Here is a 19457-nt window from a genome sequence, read left to right as displayed (position 1 = left end):
ACCCTCAGGCAATACAAAGGAGAGGTCAGCCAACCTTGTTTAGAGCTATACCTTTCATTACTTATGTGATACACAGAGAACATATTGAGCATATCAGTTACTCAGAATGAGAGGATACAAAGTGTGAAAGGAAAATTGGTCCAAACCCCACTGAGAAAACTGTGAAATGGCCCAGCTGTATCCTCTGTTTCTGATGGAGTCTTGGTTTCTTTCAGGCTGTTCCACAATAAGCTTATTGCTGGGGCTCAGCAATGTGAAATACGTATTTTAGCTATGAACAAGAAGTGTCTGTAGAGTCAGGATTTTAAAATCTGAAGCATTCAGGCTTAGAGTGTGGATTTGGAAAGGGAAGAGATGAAAATTCCACACTCTCCCTCTGTTTTCCCATCCAAAGAAGCCCAGCTTTTCCCCAAGGTGGCAGATGAAATCACACCATGGCACAACTACTGCCCTGCCTGCTGCTCTCTGCCTCGGGGGTGCAAAGGACCCAACAGACTCAGGGTAACTGCACCAACACTTCCTCCAGGCCTGCACACAGTGACTCTGAGAATAGCCTCCCATGGGGGCATGTGATTTCCCTGCTCCTGGCGTGAACAGGCTTCAGCTCAGCTCCCTGGAGATTCCTCTCCTTGTGGCAAGATGGGTCCCACTCTGTGCCAGTTCTCCCTCCTCAACACCAGTACATCAGTCTTTGGGAAGGCAGGTCAGGAAGGCAGCAGAAATGCTGGTTTTGGAAACTTCAGAACTTTCTTCAAGTTGCAAAGTATACATGATCAGGAGATGTCATTTGTAGCCCTGAGCCCAGGCTGGCCAGTCAAACATTAGGACTGCTGAGAAGTGATGCAGCTCTATTAGGCATTAGCAGAATTCTCCCATACATTACATGCTCCAAATCCCTGTTTATCACAGATAGGCTCTAGTGCTCTCTTCAGACCACAAGAAGGGCATTGTAGAAATCTAATAACTATCACAGAAAGAGAAAGCTTTAGGAGAAGAGACCTGAATGCAAAAGGTCTTTTGCAGTTAATCCATAATTTTGCCTTGCTCAAAATGGCCAGGAAAATCAAACATTTAACAAAGTAAAGCCTAAAACCCACAAAAGCCCCAAAACTCTTCAAATATGCAGGGTCAAATTCCCAGAATCCTCCAAAATTCCATTTTCTGGAAGCTTCTGAGCCCGATTGCCCTATGGGAACAGTGTTGTGCGTGTGTCTGAAAGAGAAAGATAGCCAGAGCCAGGTACTAGCAGAGCCCTCCCCCTCATACACAGAGCCCACGGGACTCCTCGTTCTCCAACAAATAGAATCCCTCTGTAAATATCATAACAAGCACACACTGTTAAAAAACACCAATTAAAACAAGGCAAACTAGATTTGAAGCCAATGTTTTTACCCACAACGCCTGTCCAGTAAAGCCATTAATTTACTGAAATCTCAGCCTTCACTTATATTTTAGTGATGGTCCGAGAGAAGCTGAGCAGAGCCAGACGTGTTTTCCTTCACAAGTTGTACACCAAGGACTGTAGCATGAGTGATTGCTGAGTTACCAGGTCATAACTGCAAGCACTTAGTCATGCAGCTGGAAATCAAGTTACTCATGGATGAAGCCAGCTCCATGCACAGCCCTGCTCTCTCCTTGTCCAGGTGGAATTCATCTTAAATCCCCCAGTTCAGGAAGAACTGTTGGTTTCTCCATCAGAGCTGCTCACTTACACCTTGGAAGAGGCCTGGCACCCTGTGAGGCAGCATCACAGTGCTGGTGAATGGGAAAGGAAACAGCCCTAAAAGCTGATCAGGGGCAGTTTTTATGTTCACTTGGAAGGGATTACATTGACTATGAGTACCAAAGAAACCAAATCTACCTAATTTGCTGAAGTTTTCTACCGTGATTAACTCCCTTGCCTCAGCTAGCAGTTCTTGGGTGCCTCAGTTCTGGTATCAGAAATAGCACCCGACAGAGCTGAAGAGCGGAAGCAGTGACAGGCACCAGACAGACCAGACTGGATGCTGGCTCTGGCAAGCTCTGTAGCTATTTCCAGCTAACCCCACTGAGCCTAGAGTTTACAATCAGCAACTGAGTGGAACTGGCTGGAGACAGGGAGAGCACTCCTGGCTTCTCTCTTAGGCTTCAGGGCCACCTTCAGCAGTGCTCTGGTCCCTCTCCATCATGTTTCACTACAGAAAACCCAAGTCACCAAGTAACTAAGTCTTCCTTTACCTTTGCTTCTGACACACATTAGGGTGAAACACCCTGCAGTACTCCAGCTTATCACCTTTCCAGTGCAGTAGAATCACAGCTACTTCCCACCACAAGGACAAGGGAATATTATCTTTAGTCCAGTACTCACTGCAGTTTAACTGCTTTGCTATTAACTCTGCAAGTGAGCCAATGAAGCAGTTTAAAAACCCATCACAGATATAATTTGCAAGACAGAAGGGAATGGGGGTGCAGATCTCTCAGTGCCACAGAGACTTCCAGTCCTGCAGTCCTTCCTAGCAGGATATTTGGTGAAGCTGAGATTGTACCTGCTTTGGCACCTCTGCTCTTGCCCTGCCACCTCCTCACCACTGCTGAAATCTGCTTGATCAAGAGCCTCTCCATTTGGTTTCTCCACATTCCTGCTCCTCATAACAAGAGAGCATTATTTTTGTACTGAAATCAACTTACATGGACTTCTAAAGTATCATTGTACAGAGGCTGCTCTATTTTCTAATGAAGTCTTTATACTTTTAATAAAGTGTTTTTAAACCTGTCTGGGAATTTCTCCTCTAAACCTGTTGCCTATCCCATCACATAAGCACAGAGGACTTCATGCAGGTGTTTCCAGCTGTAGCAGTTGTTCATCCTGGAGCCTCATATGCTGCTGGAGAAGCTGAGGAATGGTGCAGCTCATGCCACTTGTCTCTCACAGCTGAGTTTTGTTCCCTTGCAGAGGCTGGATGGATGCCAAAAGAAAATTGTGCTAACGTCAGACTGAAGAATAGGGGCAAGAGGTGAACCCTCCAGCTAATGATCTGAATTGCCTTTTAATGGTACAGCTTCCTTTCACATCAGCTGGAATCAGTCATGGAATGTGTCCAGTTCTCCATGCCCTGCACTGGAGCTGGCAGCCCACACGCTGTGTGCACCCAGGAGCAGAGCCAGGTGCTTGCATTCAAAAGGTGGGACATGGAATGATGAGGGACCTCAGAAACCATCTTGTTCTGACCCCCCCTGTCATGAGCAGGGATGTCACTCTCTAGCTCCAGTTGCTCCAAGTGCCATCCAACCCATCCTTGAACATTTCCAGGCATGCGGCAGCTACAGTTTCTCTGGGTAACCTCTGCCAGGGCCTCACTGCTGTCCCAGTCAAGAACATCATCTTAATATGTAACCTAAATGTACCATCTTTCAGTTTAAAGGCATTGCCTCTCATCCTATCCAGAAAACTTTTTGCTGCAGCTGAAACATCCCATAAACTGAGCAGCCTGGAGGGTGCAGTTGGAGATTTTACAGCAGGAACCACTGACTGACATCTGGCTGCTGATGCACAGACAGCCCCAGCACAGGGTGAGTAGTGGGATGTGGCATCCAAGCAGGTGGCAGAGGTGCCTGCTCCATGTACAGATATGTCCAAATGAGATGCAGATAATTACAGTTTGCAGAAGTATCTGTAGCTTTTTTAAAAAAACATAGGATATAAGTGCAAGCTGTAGCCCAATTTAACAAATCATTCTTCTGCAGTCATACCACTAAAAAACAACTTCTGCAGCATCAAGAATGTATGTATATAAGAACAGTTGTAACCAGGAGTGTTTTAAACTTTCCACAGGGCAAGCTTTTTAACACAAGTTATAAACAATAGGGAAATTTTATGACTAGCAAGAAGAAATTCAGGAACCTAGGAATAACTGCTGCACCACAAACTGTTAGAAGCAGCCCAGCAGCAGCCACTCAGATCTGTATCAGAAATCAGGATTGTCCAACAGGCATTTCCCAGAAATCAGTTCCCTTCCAATTTTGGACTAAGTGTAGTGACTGTAAGACTCCAATAATCTTATCTTTCTGTGCAGTAGTTTTCTTTATTATCCAGGTCACACCTAGCCAAGAATGAATTATCAGCTAGTTCCAACTCCTAAGGCAGTGTGACATTGAGGAACACCAGTAGTGGAATTACAAGTGGAAAAGTGGAAATCTCAGCATAGCAGTAAAAGGACACAGGCTTGGCCCCAAACTGGTCTCTTGAGAGAACAAGAGGGAACATGGTGACTAGGGGTCATTTACAGTCACTGCCTTTGCTGCACCTAATGCAGCACCATCAGTAAGAGCTCATTAAAGGAGCCAGAGCACACTCAGGGCACATTTGGTAAAAGCCATTCATTTGGGTCAAATGATACAAGCAAATATGTATTTGAAAGTCATGACTCTGATTTAAGCATCATCTGGGTATCACCTAATTCTGTGAAACTGGGCTCCTCTCAGTTCCAAACACTTCCAGGAAAGAGGTTGCATGATGCCTAAAACTTCAGCCTTTCATTTTCTCTTCTGTATTTTAAGGTTCTTACTAACAGACAGGAAGTCTCAACAAGCCAAATAGATGAGTTAACTTACTGCCACTTGTGTATCAAGGATTTCAAAAATAGCACTTGAGCATGACAACATCCTGGATAATTTGGTTTTGGGCTAAGTTTATGTGATGTGAGGTATTGGTCCATGCTGGTAGGCGAACACCAAACCCCCTCATGCAGGCACACTCTCAGCTGCTCCATATCAGACAGGGATTTCTGAGAGTTCCTTAACAGTCTGGCTAACAGTGACTTACCTTTAAATAAGAGTAGCTGCAGGGTACCTTTCACCCTTTTTAGAAATTTCATTTCCCCAAACTCTGATATTTCAGAGTAGTGCCTGCAGTATGATGTGATAAAAAGCAAAGTGGAGAAACACAAGCTTGTTTTGGATTTATAACTATTATTTTTTACTCATGACTTCATCAAAGCAGTGAAGAAAAGACAAAAATGCCAGAAGAACTTCTTTCACACATCCCTTTTCGCAGCAACTGTGCAGGCAAGCAAAATGTGTGACTCCATATTTATTTATTTTAGTTGTGCTCAGAGTTTTACAGGTAGCATCTTCCCTTTAGACCTTCTCAACAGAAATATAAAAAAGTTTGAAGCCATTTCCCCATTTCGCCCCATTCATCTCCAAAAATCAACTGGGTGAAATGCAGAAACATCTTTAGTTAACAGAGTGGTGAGTTTGGCTTACCCCAGTCTAGAGTTGGGCTTCCTGCTATGGCACAGACCTATTAGTTTGTAACTTAGAAAACCCAGTCCCAGAGTCCTGTAACTCCCACCTACTCAACAGGAAACAAATATCTTCTCTAGCAGTGACAGGGACATTCCCAATAGCTGACACCATGCAGGGGAAACGCTTCCTGAAGCTTGAGTGAGCGGGACCTTCTGCAGAGACAGGGCACCCAATCTGTCTTCATGGGATGGAGAGGAGGCAGGGAACAAACTCTTCAAGGGAGAACAGACTCTTCAAGTAAGTACTGCACATCCTGGTGGACGTGCCTGTCTTAGCAGACGGCTTGTGGCATGAGGCACTTCGGTCATGGCTGTAGAGAACTGTCCCAGTTCCATCAACAGAATCACAGGTAAATGTGTTCTCTTTCCTGTGAGAAGTCCCTGAGTTGCAGATCTAAAGGATCTTCCCCCAAACACACCTTGGTGTCACTAGACCACTGGAAGAAGGAGCTGAGCCAGGTCAGTATCCTGCAGGGAAGCCCCCTTTCCGTGAGTCGGAGGCCGCAGCCCATCCGCGCTCTGTCCTGAGGATGGCCTGCACCACCGCGCCGCCGCTCACCCGCGCCGTGCCGTGCCTCCTCTGCTGCAGCTGCTGCTCTATGCCCTGCAATGCACAGCTGGGTCAGCACAGCACAACACAGACTGCACCTGCTGCAGCCTGTGACCTGCATCGTGCCTCCTCTGCTGCAGCTGCTGCTCTGTGCCCTGCAATGCACAGCTGGGTCAGCACAGCACAGCACAGACTGCACCTGCTGCAGCCTGTGACCTGCATCGTGCCTCCTCTGCTGCAGCTGCTGCTCTATGCCCTGCAATGCACAGCTGGGTCAGCACAGCACAGCACAAACTGCACCTGCTGCAGCCTGTGACCTGCATCGTGCCTCCTCTGCTGCAGCTGCTGCTCTATGCCCTGCAATGCACAGCTGGGTCAGCACAGCACAGCACAGACTGCACCTGCTGCAGCCTGTGACCTGCATCGTGCCTCCTCTGCTGCAGCTGCTGCTCTGTGCCCTGCAATGCACAGCTGGGTCAGCACAGCACAGCACAGACTGCACCTGCTGCAGCCTGTGACCTGCATCGTGCCTCCTCTGCTGCAGCTGCTGCTCTGTGCCCTGCAATGCACAGCTGGGTCAGCACAGCACAGCACAGACTGCACCTGCTGCAGCCTGTGACCTGCATCGTGCCTCCTCTGCTGCAGCTGCTGCTCTGTGCCCTGCAATGCACAGCTGGGTCAGCACAGCACAGCACAGACTGCACCTGCTGCAGCCTGTGACCTGCATCGTGCCTCCTCTGCTGCAGCTGCTGCTCTGTGCCCTGCAATGCACAGCTGGGTCAGCACAGCACAGCACAAACTGCACCTGCTGCAGCCTGTGACCTGCATCGTGCCTCCTCTGCTGCAGCTGCTGCTCTATGCCCTGCAATGCACAGCTGGGTCAGCACAGCACAGCACAAACTGCACCTGCTGCAGCCTGTGACCTGCATCGTGCCTCCTCTGCTGCAGCTGCTGCTCTATGCCCTGCAATGCACAGCTGGGTCAGCACAGCACAGCACAGACTGCACCTGCTGCAGCCTGTGACCTGCATCGTGCCTCCTCTGCTGCAGCTGCTGCTCTATGCCCTGCAATGCACAGCTGGGTCAGCACAGCACAGCACAGACTGCACCTGCTGCAGCCTGTGACCTGCATCGTGCCTCCTCTGCTGCAGCTGCTGCTCTATGCCCTGCAATGCACAGCTGGGTCAGCACAGCACAACACAGACTGCACCTGCTGCAGCCTGTGACCTGCATCGTGCCTCCTCTGCTGCAGCTGCTGCTCTGTGCCCTGCAATGCACAGCTGGGTCAGCACAGCACAGCACAGACTGCACCTGCTGCAGCCTGTGACCTGCATCGTGCCTCCTCTGCTGCAGCTGCTGCTCTGTGCCCTGCAATGCACAGCTGGGTCAGCACAGCACAGCACAGACTGCACCTGCTGCAGCCTGTGACCTGCATCGTGCCTCCTCTGCTGCAGCTGCTGCTCTGTGCCCTGCAATGCACAGCTGGGTCAGCACAGCACAGCACAAACTGCACCTGCTGCAGCCTGTGACCTGCATCGTGCCTCCTCTGCTGCAGCTGCTGCTCTATGCCCTGCAATGCACAGCTGGGTCAGCACAGCACAGCACAGACTGCACCTGCTGCAGCCTGTGACCTGCATCGTGCCTCCTCTGCTGCAGCTGCTGCTCTATGCCCTGCAATGCACAGCTGGGTCAGCACAGCACAGCACAGACTGCACCTGCTGCAGCCTGTGACCTGCATCGTGCCTCCTCTGCTGCAGCTGCTGCTCTATGCCCTGCAATGCACAGCTGGGTCAGCACAGCACAGCACAGACTGCACCTGCTGCAGCCTGTGACCTGCATCCCCCACAACCACCCAGGTGTCCAGGGCCTGTGTTAGATAGGGATAAATCTACAATGTTATTCTTCCTCTCCCCTTTTCTTTCTGGGATGTCCTACTTTTGAAGAAATGGAATTCAGAAGATTTGATATTTGTGGTGCTCAGTGTGTGTTACCAATATTATTCTTGGTCACAGATATTCACACACTAACAGCCAGGACCGATGGGTCCTGTTTAGCAGTGGTGGCAAACACAGGACTTGTAGAGAGCAGGGCATCCTCCCCAGTGCTGACAGATATCTCAGCTGTTACCTTTGTAAGAAGCTTATTAACAGAAGAACTTCTGCAGAGTTTGGTAAGAAAACTGCATTATGTAGGACTGTTTTCCCAAATACAGAGGCAACAGAGATAGGAGATATAAACAAAGAGGCAGATACAGAGGCTTGAGAGATGTAGAAAGCCTGTGCCTATCCCAGGCCTCTGGGACATGCAGTTTCTCAGGGTGAATGAAGCTGCCAGCTCAGGTGAGTGGTCTGGAGAGAAAGACCTTGCCATCAATCTCTCACAGACTGACAGTACTGTGCTGACATCTCTACTGTGAATATGTTTTCAAGTTTGTTCCCAGGTCCTTCTGGGCATCCCCCCTTGTAGCTCTGGGCCAGGCCTTCCAGATTCATCATGAAGTTACACAACAGGACAAGAGTTCCCTGAGACTGACTAGATTTAGAATGCTGGATGGTCTGGGCCCTGATGTGGTTTGCTGTTTTGCAAGTCCTTTGTGCCAAACATCACTGCAAGCAGATGCTCAGTTTCAGATACAAGTCACTCTTCAGTGCACTGGCTTCACACCTGCGTGACTGAGACTAAAGGTATACTTTGAACAGCTTATTGTGGCCCAGCACTAGACCTGTACCAGTTTTACTACTGCTCACCTCAGAACATTTGGCCAAACCTGATGATTTTCCACAGTGTTTGCCTTCCCAGCACTAGGAACCCAGCCCATACAAGTTCATGTATGGCTGTAGTGAGACCAACCTCCTCTATTTGCTGCTCAAGCTCCGTGATATTGGGAAACAGTTGATCGTGAATTCTGGGCTCCTCCACTGCTTTCTTCACATCATAACCAAACCAGATGGAATTCATGATTGTCTGTGAGAAGCAAAAATCCTTAATGTTAATTACTTGTCTTCAAATAAGTCTGACCCTTGGAGCCACACAGGCAGAGGTACCTCAAGGATGAGCACACAAAGGCACCATTTCTGGTTTACAGGGCTTTCAGTGATTCTTCTCCTGGCTAAGCAAAACACAGGTACATTGCAGCTTGCATGTGCTTAGGAGGATTCCCACACAAAGAAACCATGACTGACTAAAATTAACACAGCAAGAAGACCAGATCCCTAAGCTATGGTGGCTGGATTTATGCTGCTGTAACTAAGCACACAACATTCACCTCAACAAACACCCCCACAGCTTCCTGCTATTGTACAGCCAGTTCCTTAGGCCTGGCTCATCTCTACAGGATTGAACCACAGGCTGGAGCTGCTGGGAAGTGAGAACACTCTCAGAGTACAGGGCTTAGGAAGTTGCTTGTAGTAGTTTTTACAGACTTCTCCTCTACCTCAGCCACAAAGCCAGATCCAGCCTGGTGCTGGTGGCACAGGGGACAGTCACTGCTGCAGCCACTCCTGGATGGTTTGAGTGGCTGCCACAGCAGTTCACAGAGGCCCTGCCTGTTAGGTCTGACACTGTGCCTGAGCCGAGCTCTTATTTAGCTTCTCTCTGTGACTTTGATCCAAAGTTTGGGATGTTGAATGGGAACAATTCTGAACTAAATAGGCTCATGGAGATCCAGAGACTAGAACTCAAAACAAATCTTGTGCAAATGGTTAAGAACAACTTGCCAGAGAAGATGTCACTAAAGGAGGCACAGGAGTCACTAAATGAGGCAATTTAACAGCAGACCTTTTGTAACCCTGGCAGAAGTTGGTGTGGGAGGTCTGTCCCTCAGAATACCAGGCAGGAACCTCCTTTTCAATTCCCTGGCCCCCAACAGAGATCCACAGCCATGATCCTGTCACAGGTGCAGACAGGAGTCCCCCCAAATGCTGCCTCTCCCATTTTGCCTCATGTTGTCCCCCATTTGTCCATACCATCACATACCAGTGCTGTTGCTGTAGTTATCTTTGTTCCTCCAGAAGCACCGACCACCATCTTCACCTTTTTCATTTTATCCACCAAAATGGAGGGGCACATAGAGGACATGGGCTGTTTACCTGTTGGGCACACAGATGCAACACAGAGGCTCAGCTTTCTACCTGTAGCTCACAGACTTCCAGCTCTTGCTCCATGTCTAAACCCAGAGCCTCAGTGTCCACCTTCCTGACTCAGCTCACATGTCCTGCTCAGTCCTTGGGGATCCCATCACCCCTTGCACTCATCTCTTGACTCTCTCCCACCCCCGTCCTCTGCAGGTCCCAGACCTGTCCTATGGCACAGATACTGCAGTGTGAGCATGCACAACACAACCAAAAGACTGAGTCAGGAAGGTAGTTTACAGCTACCTGGAGCTATGAAATTTGCTGGAGAAGGAGGGATCCCAAATCCATTGATTATGTAAGGTGAGCTGAAGTCATCCATTTCATCATTAAATATGATTCCGCTCACGCTGGATCGTACATCAGAGCCAAAGCTGGAGAAAACAAATTGTCAATGTCAAGTCAAAACCACCGCAAATCTATGCAGAGGTTCAGCTGAATTTACTGCAATGTGAAACCTGGGATTTGACTGGAGTAACGCTCCGCTCCCTCCCTTTGTAAAGGACTTTCTGTCACCCCCAGGGTGACAGGGGGAAGGAAGCAGTTAATACCGTGAGTACACAGCTACACACAGAGGAGAGGCAGCCCAGAGCCCTTTCTTACAGCTCCCCTGAGAGGACCCCATGGGGAAAATCAGCACAGCACCTCAGTACAACTACTGCCCCTTCCAGGTGGGCAGTACTGCACTCCATTCAGAGGCAGCACAGCTCAGAGGTTGGCACATCTGGGAATGACCAGGGTTTTGCTTAGATGTGTCAAGGTGGAGGCATTTTCTATGGATAAAAATAAGTTCATGCCCTGGCTCCAGGCCATATATGTGAACACAGCTCTTTCTGACAGCACTCACACCCAAACACTGCGTTTCCAGGTCAGCTGTATTAGCTCAAATTCCTTCCAAAAGCCTGGGAAATCAGAACCAGCAGCAATAGCTGTGCTTATGAGAAGATCCATGTGCGTGAATGTGGTGGAATTCAGCATGATGGAGAACACATCTTGTCCTCTGACACCAGCACAAGGCCTCAGTGTTGAGCACTGACCTGCAAGCTCAGCAGAAGTGCCCATCAGCAGCACTGCTGACCCCTACCCTGCCCCAGAGATGACAGCTCAGTGGTGTTTGATACCAACCCCAGAACCAGCACTAGGAAGACTGCAAAGGCCTACAGGGAAGGAATGTCTGAGCTCATACTATTGGTTGATGGTGCTGGTGGCGGACACAGCACTGCCATCATCAGCCACAATGGAGATGTGGGATGTACCGGCATTGTCTCCAGTGTAATACACGGGCTCATAGTAGTCAACTGGGTGGGAGGTGTTGTCTGTGATTTTCCTCCGGAGACTATCCGCAAAGAACTCGGACGTCATGTTTCTGATTGCCTGGCAGAGAAATCCAGTGTGTTACTCAGCAGATTTAGAGACACATAGTTGTAAGGCTGATATCCAATACTTCAGACCACTGAACAGTGGCAAATCCCAGCAGCGAGGCTGCAGTTTTCCCCCAGGGGCCTTCCTTCTTGGAAGATGGACATTGTACCAAAAGATCATTTTATGCTGTCACGGGAGCAGCTGTTACAGTCACCCCTTTGTGCAGAAGCTAATCAGCATCCATTATTGCAGTGCTGTGGAAAGCTGCCTCCACACTGCTGTGAGGCAAGCAGGGCCACACTTACTTCAGGGACAAGAGGAATGGGATTGGATTGAGGAGAGGACAAGGACAAGGCAAGGTCTGACCAGAGCTCTGTAAGTTAAAAATCTGTGTTCATCAGGCTGGGCTGGGCTCAGAGTCTGCTGCTTTTGCAGGCACAGAAGTAAAGCATGAAATACAAAGCTGGGACAAGCAGTCTCACCCCTTCCCATCTCTTGCTCCATTTTACTACAGGCAGGGCTCTGGTTAGAGAGCCACAAGGATGATGGGAATACAGTGAATAAGGCTTCAAACACTATAAAAATAGGTAGAGTTAGTCCAAGATGTACTCCATCTCTCCTGGTGAATTAAGGAGTTTGCTTTTCCTTACAGCAGGAAGGTTGCCTCCATTTACAGCCCTCACGGCTCAGCCATCAGCCACACAGGACATCACTTTTTGACTCAGAGTTCTTTCAGTGCCTGTCAACAGCAAGTGGCACAGGGCATGCCTGACAAAGTGGAGTCACCCAGCAACTTTAAGCTATGTTCCAGTCAACTTGGGTGTTGCAGAAAGAAAAGGTTTTTCCAGGTACCTCTGTAATGTTGACAAATTTTGGGTCTCCCAGCAAAGTCCTCTTGGCGTAGGCAAAGCGAAAAGCCTCCACGATGCGGTGGTAGGTCAGACCTTTCTCCTCCACGGTTTTGATGCTGGCAGCAGAGAAATTATATCCTGGCAACAGAGGACGACCAAGTGAGAACACAAAGCATGGGGTCAATGGATTGCTAATGCAGCTGTGTCAAATGTATAACTTTGAAGCCCAGACTCTACAAAGGTGCAGTCACTGGACCCTCCTAATCTCCACATGGAGAACTCAGGAGCTCTGGTAGTTTTGAGCGCTGTGGGAGTCACCAGTGCAATTTGCACTTGCAGAGGTGTTTTCCAAAGAAGCCTCAAGTACATGTTAGGTTCCACCCATACAAGTATCAGGGAAGCTCCCCTATTAAGAAAATATTTTTCTTCTTGCACCTGCATTTCAGATAGGAAGGCAATATCCATGAGTTTACAGAGGGTGCAGAAGAGGAATGTTTCTGCAGCTCTGATCTCTCCTGGGCTCTCAGACTTCACAGCCGCTGGAGAGCTATAGAGGCCTTGCTCCCCTCCTAAAAAGGTGATTGGAGCTCTCCCAGCTCCTGCAGCCTGTGGGGCACTGCTCTGTGGCACTCTCACCTTTCAATATGTTGAAAATGAGGGCCAGAACTGGGCCACTTAGGGGGGCACTGGGTGTATAGAGGGTGAACTCCCCGAGTTTGATTTGTATGGGGTCCTCAATCACTGTGGCATTGTAGTCCCGCAGGTCTTCCAATGTGACAATTCCCCCTGCAAAGAGAAGGAAACTAGAGATGTGGTTTTATGTGATCTCTGGTGGGAAGAGGAGGTCATATTCCATCACCATGAATCACAGTGAGGAGTGGAGGGAACACGGACAAATCCAAAAAGTAACAAGGTAAAGAAAGCAAAGATGTGTGCCCATGAGATTTACTCCTTGCTAGATGCATCTAAAGCTCAGATAGCCTAAACATGAAGTCGGGCTGATTTACAGCAGCCAAAACTCTGGTGATCATCTTTTTTTTTTTCCATAAAGGACACCAACAGTGTCAGGCTACAAAATGTCCTTAAGAATTCTGTTTACAAGAGGAAGATGCAGTTTTGGGTGCAGATGTTTTGTGGCACCCTGCAGCTAGAATAATTTGAGTGTTCCATCACCTTTCTTATCCGAAGGGGGAAGACGGGAAGTAATTATCCACCACAAATAAAGCCAGTAAATTACACTCAGGAAGTTCACTCAGCTAGCCAGTTCAGGCTGGTGAGGACAGGATACTGCCACCATCTAGTGGCACCATGAGCTCAAACAGCTCAGAGTTCACAGGAGCAGCGCACATGCAACGTTTTAGGTACGAACTCGTTGGATTCAGGCTCTGTGAACAGCCTGTATCTACTCAGCTACAGCCAGAACTGCACAGACTTGGGAGGCTCTGTGGTACAGAAATGCACAGTAAACACTCTCAATTTCTGAGTTTCAAACACATCTGTTAAAGTGCTTCGTTTGGGCATCCTGTTGCCACAGATCTCAGCATTTCAGGGTTGACCTCTCCCAAGGCTTCTGCAGTCACCAGCTCCTCCCTGGGCTCTGAGCAGTGTGGTCACTCCTGCTGCTTGGGACAGATGTCCTGGTTCTCACCTGCGTTGTGGATGTCAGCAATGATCTGCTTTGCCAGGCTTCCTGTGTAAAAGGCATCTGCTCCTTCTGTGGCTATAGTCTCATAGGTGTTGGCTAGTTTGGGCATCTTGATGGTTTCTCCCTCTTGCAGAATTTTCCCTCCTTTGCAGAACACTTCGCTAACAGAGAAAGGAGATTGAGAAGATCAGGTCTGAGAGACAAGTTCAAAACTATGTCTATCTGTGGCAGCTGAACCAGTATGAGCGTTCATGCTAGATGCTTCTTGGAGAGAAGAGAAACTGCCTGAGCCATGGCCCAGGGGTCCTCATATCTTGGAACTGGGACATTAAATTGAACAGTGTTTTCTGACCTGTAATTCCACATGCTCAGTTTGCTCAATGGAGCCTGCAGCAGGGATTTTCACCACGGCACTAACCTCCCTCCCCCACCGAGGGGCCAACAAGTGCCTCAAGATGCACAGGAGAGGCCACAGTCCTTGAACTCAGCAGTTCAGTTCAGAGCACAGTCTATTAAGCTATGAAGTTCAAAGCTTCCACTAAATCCAGAAGTGTTTCAGTCCCTGCTCATTAGATCACTTTAAGGTAGATTGTTCCCTCTCTAGCTCCCTCACAATGGATCATGATTGTGCTGCTGTGGACCTGCCAGACAGAAGGACAGGAGATAGGCCAGGGTGTACATTACCAATTGGATAGGAAACAAATCTGCAGCTGGCAGATGTTTTAAGGAAAATAGAGAATTAAGCATGACATCCAGCAGGGCTGGACATAAACACTAAGGGTTTGTCTGTAAGAAGTGGAAGAATATTTAAAACCCTTCATGCTCCAAGTCTTTGCCAGAAGTGGATGGTCAGAGGCACTGCTTGAGGAAGGCTGATGGTAGAGTAAGAGATTATGTAAATTCCCACTGCCTGACAGCAGATGAGATGTTCAACGAGACTGCAATTGCTCCAAATGCAGGCAAGACCAGCTTGGTGCACACACAGCATGAGAAAAAGCTGGGGATTCAGAAAATACATTGCCATTGGGCAGACTGATGCCAGCATGTACTCTAATTCCACTTTTGCTCAGACAAATTGACTTCAGGAGTAGAATTTCTCCCCCTTTAAAGGTCAGCACTGCACATTCCCCATGATTTAGCACCTTTAGGCGTCTGCAGTGACACCAGGAGGCACAGTGAGTGTGGTTACTGCAGGGGAGGCACACTCCTCATGAACACTGCACCACACTAACACAGGGACTTTGCAGATTGGATGCAGACAGCCCAAATTTCTCTGCATAGAACAGCAACTGCTCTACCTACCACAGCAAGGGATTGCTTTCTATCGCCTCCTCTTTTGATTTGATGGCTGCAGCAAGGCCTTTCCCAACAGGGAATCCTTCTCTTGCCAGCTTGACACTGGGCATAAACAGGTCTTTCCATGGCAGTTTGCCATGACGTTTGTGAGCCAGCTCATAGCCACGGATTTCTCCTGGAACAGCAATTGACAGTCCTCCTGGAGCAGAAAAGGAATGTGTTACATCTTCCACAGCAAGAAAAGAAAGTGGTTGATGGAGCAGGAGGTAGGGCAGGCATCTCTGCCAGCCCTGGTTTAAAGCAGGGCTTGTGTGTACTGTGACCAGCTCAGCTTGTGAGAATTAACAGAATAATTTGGCCCAACAGCTGTGTCTACGCATTCTGAACTGCTGAAACCCCTCTGTCCTTTTGCTGCTAACTCCAGTTTTGGGGTCATTTCCCGTCAGTAGGCTCTGCACCAGAGCAATGCTGCTCAGAACACAGAAGCTATCACAGTGAGAGGACACAGACTGTGACATACTTAAGCCAAAAACTCTGTTGCAGCATTGTAAATACAACTGGAATAGATTCATTCCACACCACACAGTGATGCAGTAGTTTGTTCAATCCTGTTTTCACTTTCCTAGAAGTTCAACACACTGCTCAAACCCCCACCAAGGTGCTGTTCCTTCTTGCTTAGAAGAGTGAAGAGAACTACTTGGTATTCTATTTCTTATTAGAAAATACTTTCCTGAAAGGAACTTCTCTGGAGGACCCATGCCATCCATTAGTTGGCCACCATAACAAGTAATTTAGGAAGGACACCTGAACTGACAAAACCCAAGGTGATCCACACAAAGATTTATTCAAAGAGGTAGAAAAGAAAGATGGCACGTGTGGAACAGGTCATACTCAGTGCTTTGCATTCACTTCCTTTTCATGAAGAGCAGAAAGCGATGGGGTCCCTAGCTAGTTTAAAGAACATTGTTCTTAGCTTCTTTGTCAGGCCAGAGTTTGCAAATTGTTTAAGAGGATATTTTCAGGATATTTCTAGGTGAGAATTCCTTCACATAGGCAAGAACCTAACCATAAGAAATGTTCTGAATGTAGACATGTCAGTAGCAGTGAATTGCTGGTCCCCCTAAAAGCAGTGAAACAGTCTTTGCCATACCTTTCAGAGACAGCTGTGTGTTGTTCCCAAACATGTTCTCTGATGCTCTTTTTGGAGCCACTTCTCTCGCATTAATGATTTCCACTTTTCCTTTAATGACAGAGAAGGAAGATAATGTTTAGCTCTGGACTCAGCACACAGGCATGGTCTCTGCTGAAGGACTCTGATCCATGTGAACCAGTTTCTCAGCAATTATTTTGAAGGACATTCCCCCAGAGGCTGTGAGCATCAGTTGTTTACCTTCTCTCAGGTAGGATAAATCACCTGCCTTAGATAAAGTTCTCCAATTGTTCCAGTTGTGTGTGGCCCTGTCCCTTACCTGAGCTGCTGTAGATGGTGAAGAAGAGGCCTCCTCCAATGCCCATGCTGTGAGCATTCATGAGTCCCACACAAAGCAGGGCTGCAATTGCAGCATCCACTGCTGATCCTCCTTGTTTGAGGATGTCCCTGTGCAGCAGAAGGGAAGATGGCATGTGACAGTGTCTCAGCTCCCTGCGAGCAGTGTATGTACCACATCAGAACAGCTATGATGGATTCTCTGAGGCACATTTGTCCACACCCAGCCTACGTGTACCTCAGGAATAGGAAGTTTTGAGCTTCTGTCACCAGAGAGAACAGACCCCTAATGTTCAGTGTGCAGACCAGACCAACCCTCATTAGAGACACATCCAAACCAGGCTGAAAACAGTGAAATGTGACAGAGTATCTGTGTGGACAGACACTCCACACACATTCATTACACTGTCATAAGAAATGACAGTTTTCTGAGGAGCCTTAAATCTGCAACACTTGAGACCAGACCTGGAGGATATCTCAATAAATGTTTTTCTGAAGGAGCTTGAAAGAAAACTCTTGTTCTCATTGCTCATGGATCCAAGAAACCTTTGCCTGCTATGCTGTCTGTGAGCAACTGCATTAAACATGGTCAAGTATGGTAAAAGCCTGGGGTTTATTAGGATCTCCTCTTGCTACAGTGAGATTAGGGATTTATTATCCATGCTGGGCACCTGCAAGGATTACACCTGAACATCAGGGAAGCAACAGTCCTGTCTCATGCAAGAGCTGCCACAGCTAATGAGAGTCAGGGCACAACGAGTGGGTACCTCCCAATGACGGAGCACGGCCCCGCGTCGGTGGCCACGGCCGCCCTCCTGTACGTGTGTGCATCCCCTGAGCGCAGCCCGAAGAACAGCCCCAGGAACAGCACCAGCCCCAGCAGCACCACGGTCACCACCGTCACCACCACGCAGCGTGTCTTCATCTTCCTGTGGAAAGAGACAGGATGGTCAGCCCTGCTGCCACCGCCTTTCATATACTCAAACCAGCAACTACCACCTGGGGAAGAACCTGCCTTAGAGCAGGCAGGAAACATCACATACTGAAAAATCTCCAGATGCATTGGTGAGACAGGAAATGCAAAGAGCAGAACACTATTACTATTAGTCATGGCTGACATAATCTTCAGGACAACACATTTTTAAAAATTTTTAAAAATTTAACTTCACGTAACCTGCTTTTAAATGCCATGTCTGTGGAGGAGTCTCTGTCTGGAAGGTTGCCAAGGACCAGTGCAAAACACATGCAGGTCATTAGGAAGCAACCTTGGATAAAACTACGTGGCACAGCCCAGTGTGAGTACAGCACCCATTCCCGCCTGGGGACCTTGGCCAGAGCACCTTCCCAATGAGCCAGGCACTTCCAGAGAGCCCAGCACTCCACGTGCCCCAGTCCTGCACTCGGCTGCTCTCGGGCTGCACAGGGCTACAGCTCACGTGAGTGTGAGCACAGCTCTCTGGGTACACACAGGGATGAGTAGAGAGCGACTGAGTGGATGGAGAGTCACTGCCACCATGGTGGGACAGGCAGTTCAGCAAATACAGCTTCAACAGCTACTCTTTATCCCATTTTCTTTTCCATTACAAGATTGTTCGAGCAAAATAGACATAAATTAATCATATTGGCTTCAGAGACCACCTTCCCCCTTTGTACTGCAGTTCTGGGCTTTTACCACAACTTCAGCACAATAGCCAAGATATTCTTTACCTTACCAAAGCACCGGCCATCCTCAGAGAAAAGCCAGTCCATGGAATTGTGGTGAAGAACAGATGCACCAACACCACTGTGGATGGCCAGCAGCCCAAGGCAGAGTGAACTCCAGCAGCCAGAGCAGCACTTAGTGCCCTGCAGCAGCCACACACTCAGGATAAGGCAGCAGTGAGTGTGCCAGCACTGAGCTAACTATAGAAAACAGGCCAGGCCAGCCAACCCAAAACTTTTCTCAGAGGGGGTGATTAGCAAGCAGGGCCCCCCAGCCTCAGCCCCTGGCTTAGCCCAGGAGATACACATTTGCTATCCAAGCCCTGTATCTGTGAGTCTCAGTCTGAGCACTAAAGATGCCCATCTCCATCCAGGTAAAGCAGCTGTAAATCTACTATATGTGCTGCTCTGTAAACAAATGTCAACTAAGTGTAGTAAAAGTAAATGGATGAAACCTCTTTCCAGGTTCTAGAACTTAATTTACACTCAACTACTTTTAAAAGAGACCAGTGGTGTGTTTGCAGAGCAATGATTGTGCAGGGAAACAGAGAAGCCATTATGTCCCCAACAATAGCTCACACACAGCCTCAGAGTTTAAAGACAGTTTTGTTTGTTGGCAGAGAGATTTCAGCTTCAGCCCTGGCAGTCTCCTCCAAGCTTCACAAGAAATACCATGGGATCTTTTATCTGTGCCCCAGCTCGGCAGAAGGTACTTTGTTTGGTCTGAAGGCTGCTCTGTGCTGGGCTGTCCTTCAAGCCTGGGCTGGCTCAAGCCCTTTAGTGCTGAGTTAACCCGTGGGCTCCTGGCTGGGGCTCTGCAGCTCTTCTCCACAGCTGGTGTTTCACTGCTGGGCCCCTGCAGGAGCTTACTGCCTCGTCAGGCAAGTTACTCTGGCAGCAGGAAAGAAGGGGAAATTTCAGGCACTGCCTCTGCTCTCACCTCCTCTCTGGAATGGGATCACATCTGTGAGCATCCCTAGACCCAAAAGAGCTCCATGCTGTGTCCTGCTGCCTGCTGAGTGCACAGACCTTGGAAAGAGCTCTCCAGCCAGCTTCATATGACTCAGGCACAGCTCGTGGTCTGCCAGGCACGAGGATAAGACATGCACCACTGGGCAGCAACACACACAGGCTGCCATGCAGCAATACTGA

General features: G+C 48.5%; 1 protein-coding gene across 1 annotated transcript; it reads right to left on the bottom strand.

Annotated features, from left to right (window-relative positions):
- Window positions 1-5745: 5745 nt before the first annotated feature.
- GGT1 (gamma-glutamyltransferase 1) lies at window positions 5746-18331 on the bottom strand. The gene is made up of 13 exons (XM_062504390.1): window positions 18312-18331; window positions 17372-17533; window positions 16588-16715; window positions 16269-16358; window positions 15125-15317; window positions 13826-13983; window positions 12814-12963; window positions 12179-12315; window positions 11151-11338; window positions 10211-10338; window positions 9810-9922; window positions 8685-8798; window positions 5746-5889 (listed from the first exon to the last, which is right to left on the bottom strand). The coding sequence occupies exons 1-13, from the start codon at window positions 18329-18331 to the stop codon at window positions 5746-5748; spliced, it is 1725 nt and encodes a 574-aa protein (XP_062360374.1).
- Between the last annotated feature and the right edge of the window lie 1126 nt (window positions 18332-19457).

This window comes from Cinclus cinclus, chromosome 17 (genome assembly GCF_963662255.1).
Source record: "Cinclus cinclus chromosome 17, bCinCin1.1, whole genome shotgun sequence".
NCBI classification, from domain to species: Eukaryota; Metazoa; Chordata; class Aves; order Passeriformes; family Cinclidae; genus Cinclus; species Cinclus cinclus.
Note: the sequence above shows the minus strand (reverse complement) of the source record. Positions and strands in the feature narration are given on the sequence as shown.

Excerpts from the sequence above, each read along its gene's own strand:
- GGT1 (XM_062504390.1), bottom strand. The coding sequence starts at position 18,331 with ATGGCCGGTGCTTTGGTAAG. Across the intron at positions 12,964-13,825 it reads TGCTGACATCCACAACGCAG|GGGGAATTGTCACATTGGAA; the intron begins GTGAGAACCAGG and ends TTCTCTTTGCAG. Across the intron at positions 5,890-8,684 it reads TTGAGCAGCAAATAGAGGAG|GGCATAGAGCAGCAGCTGCA; the intron begins GTTGGTCTCACT and ends TGTGCATTGCAG.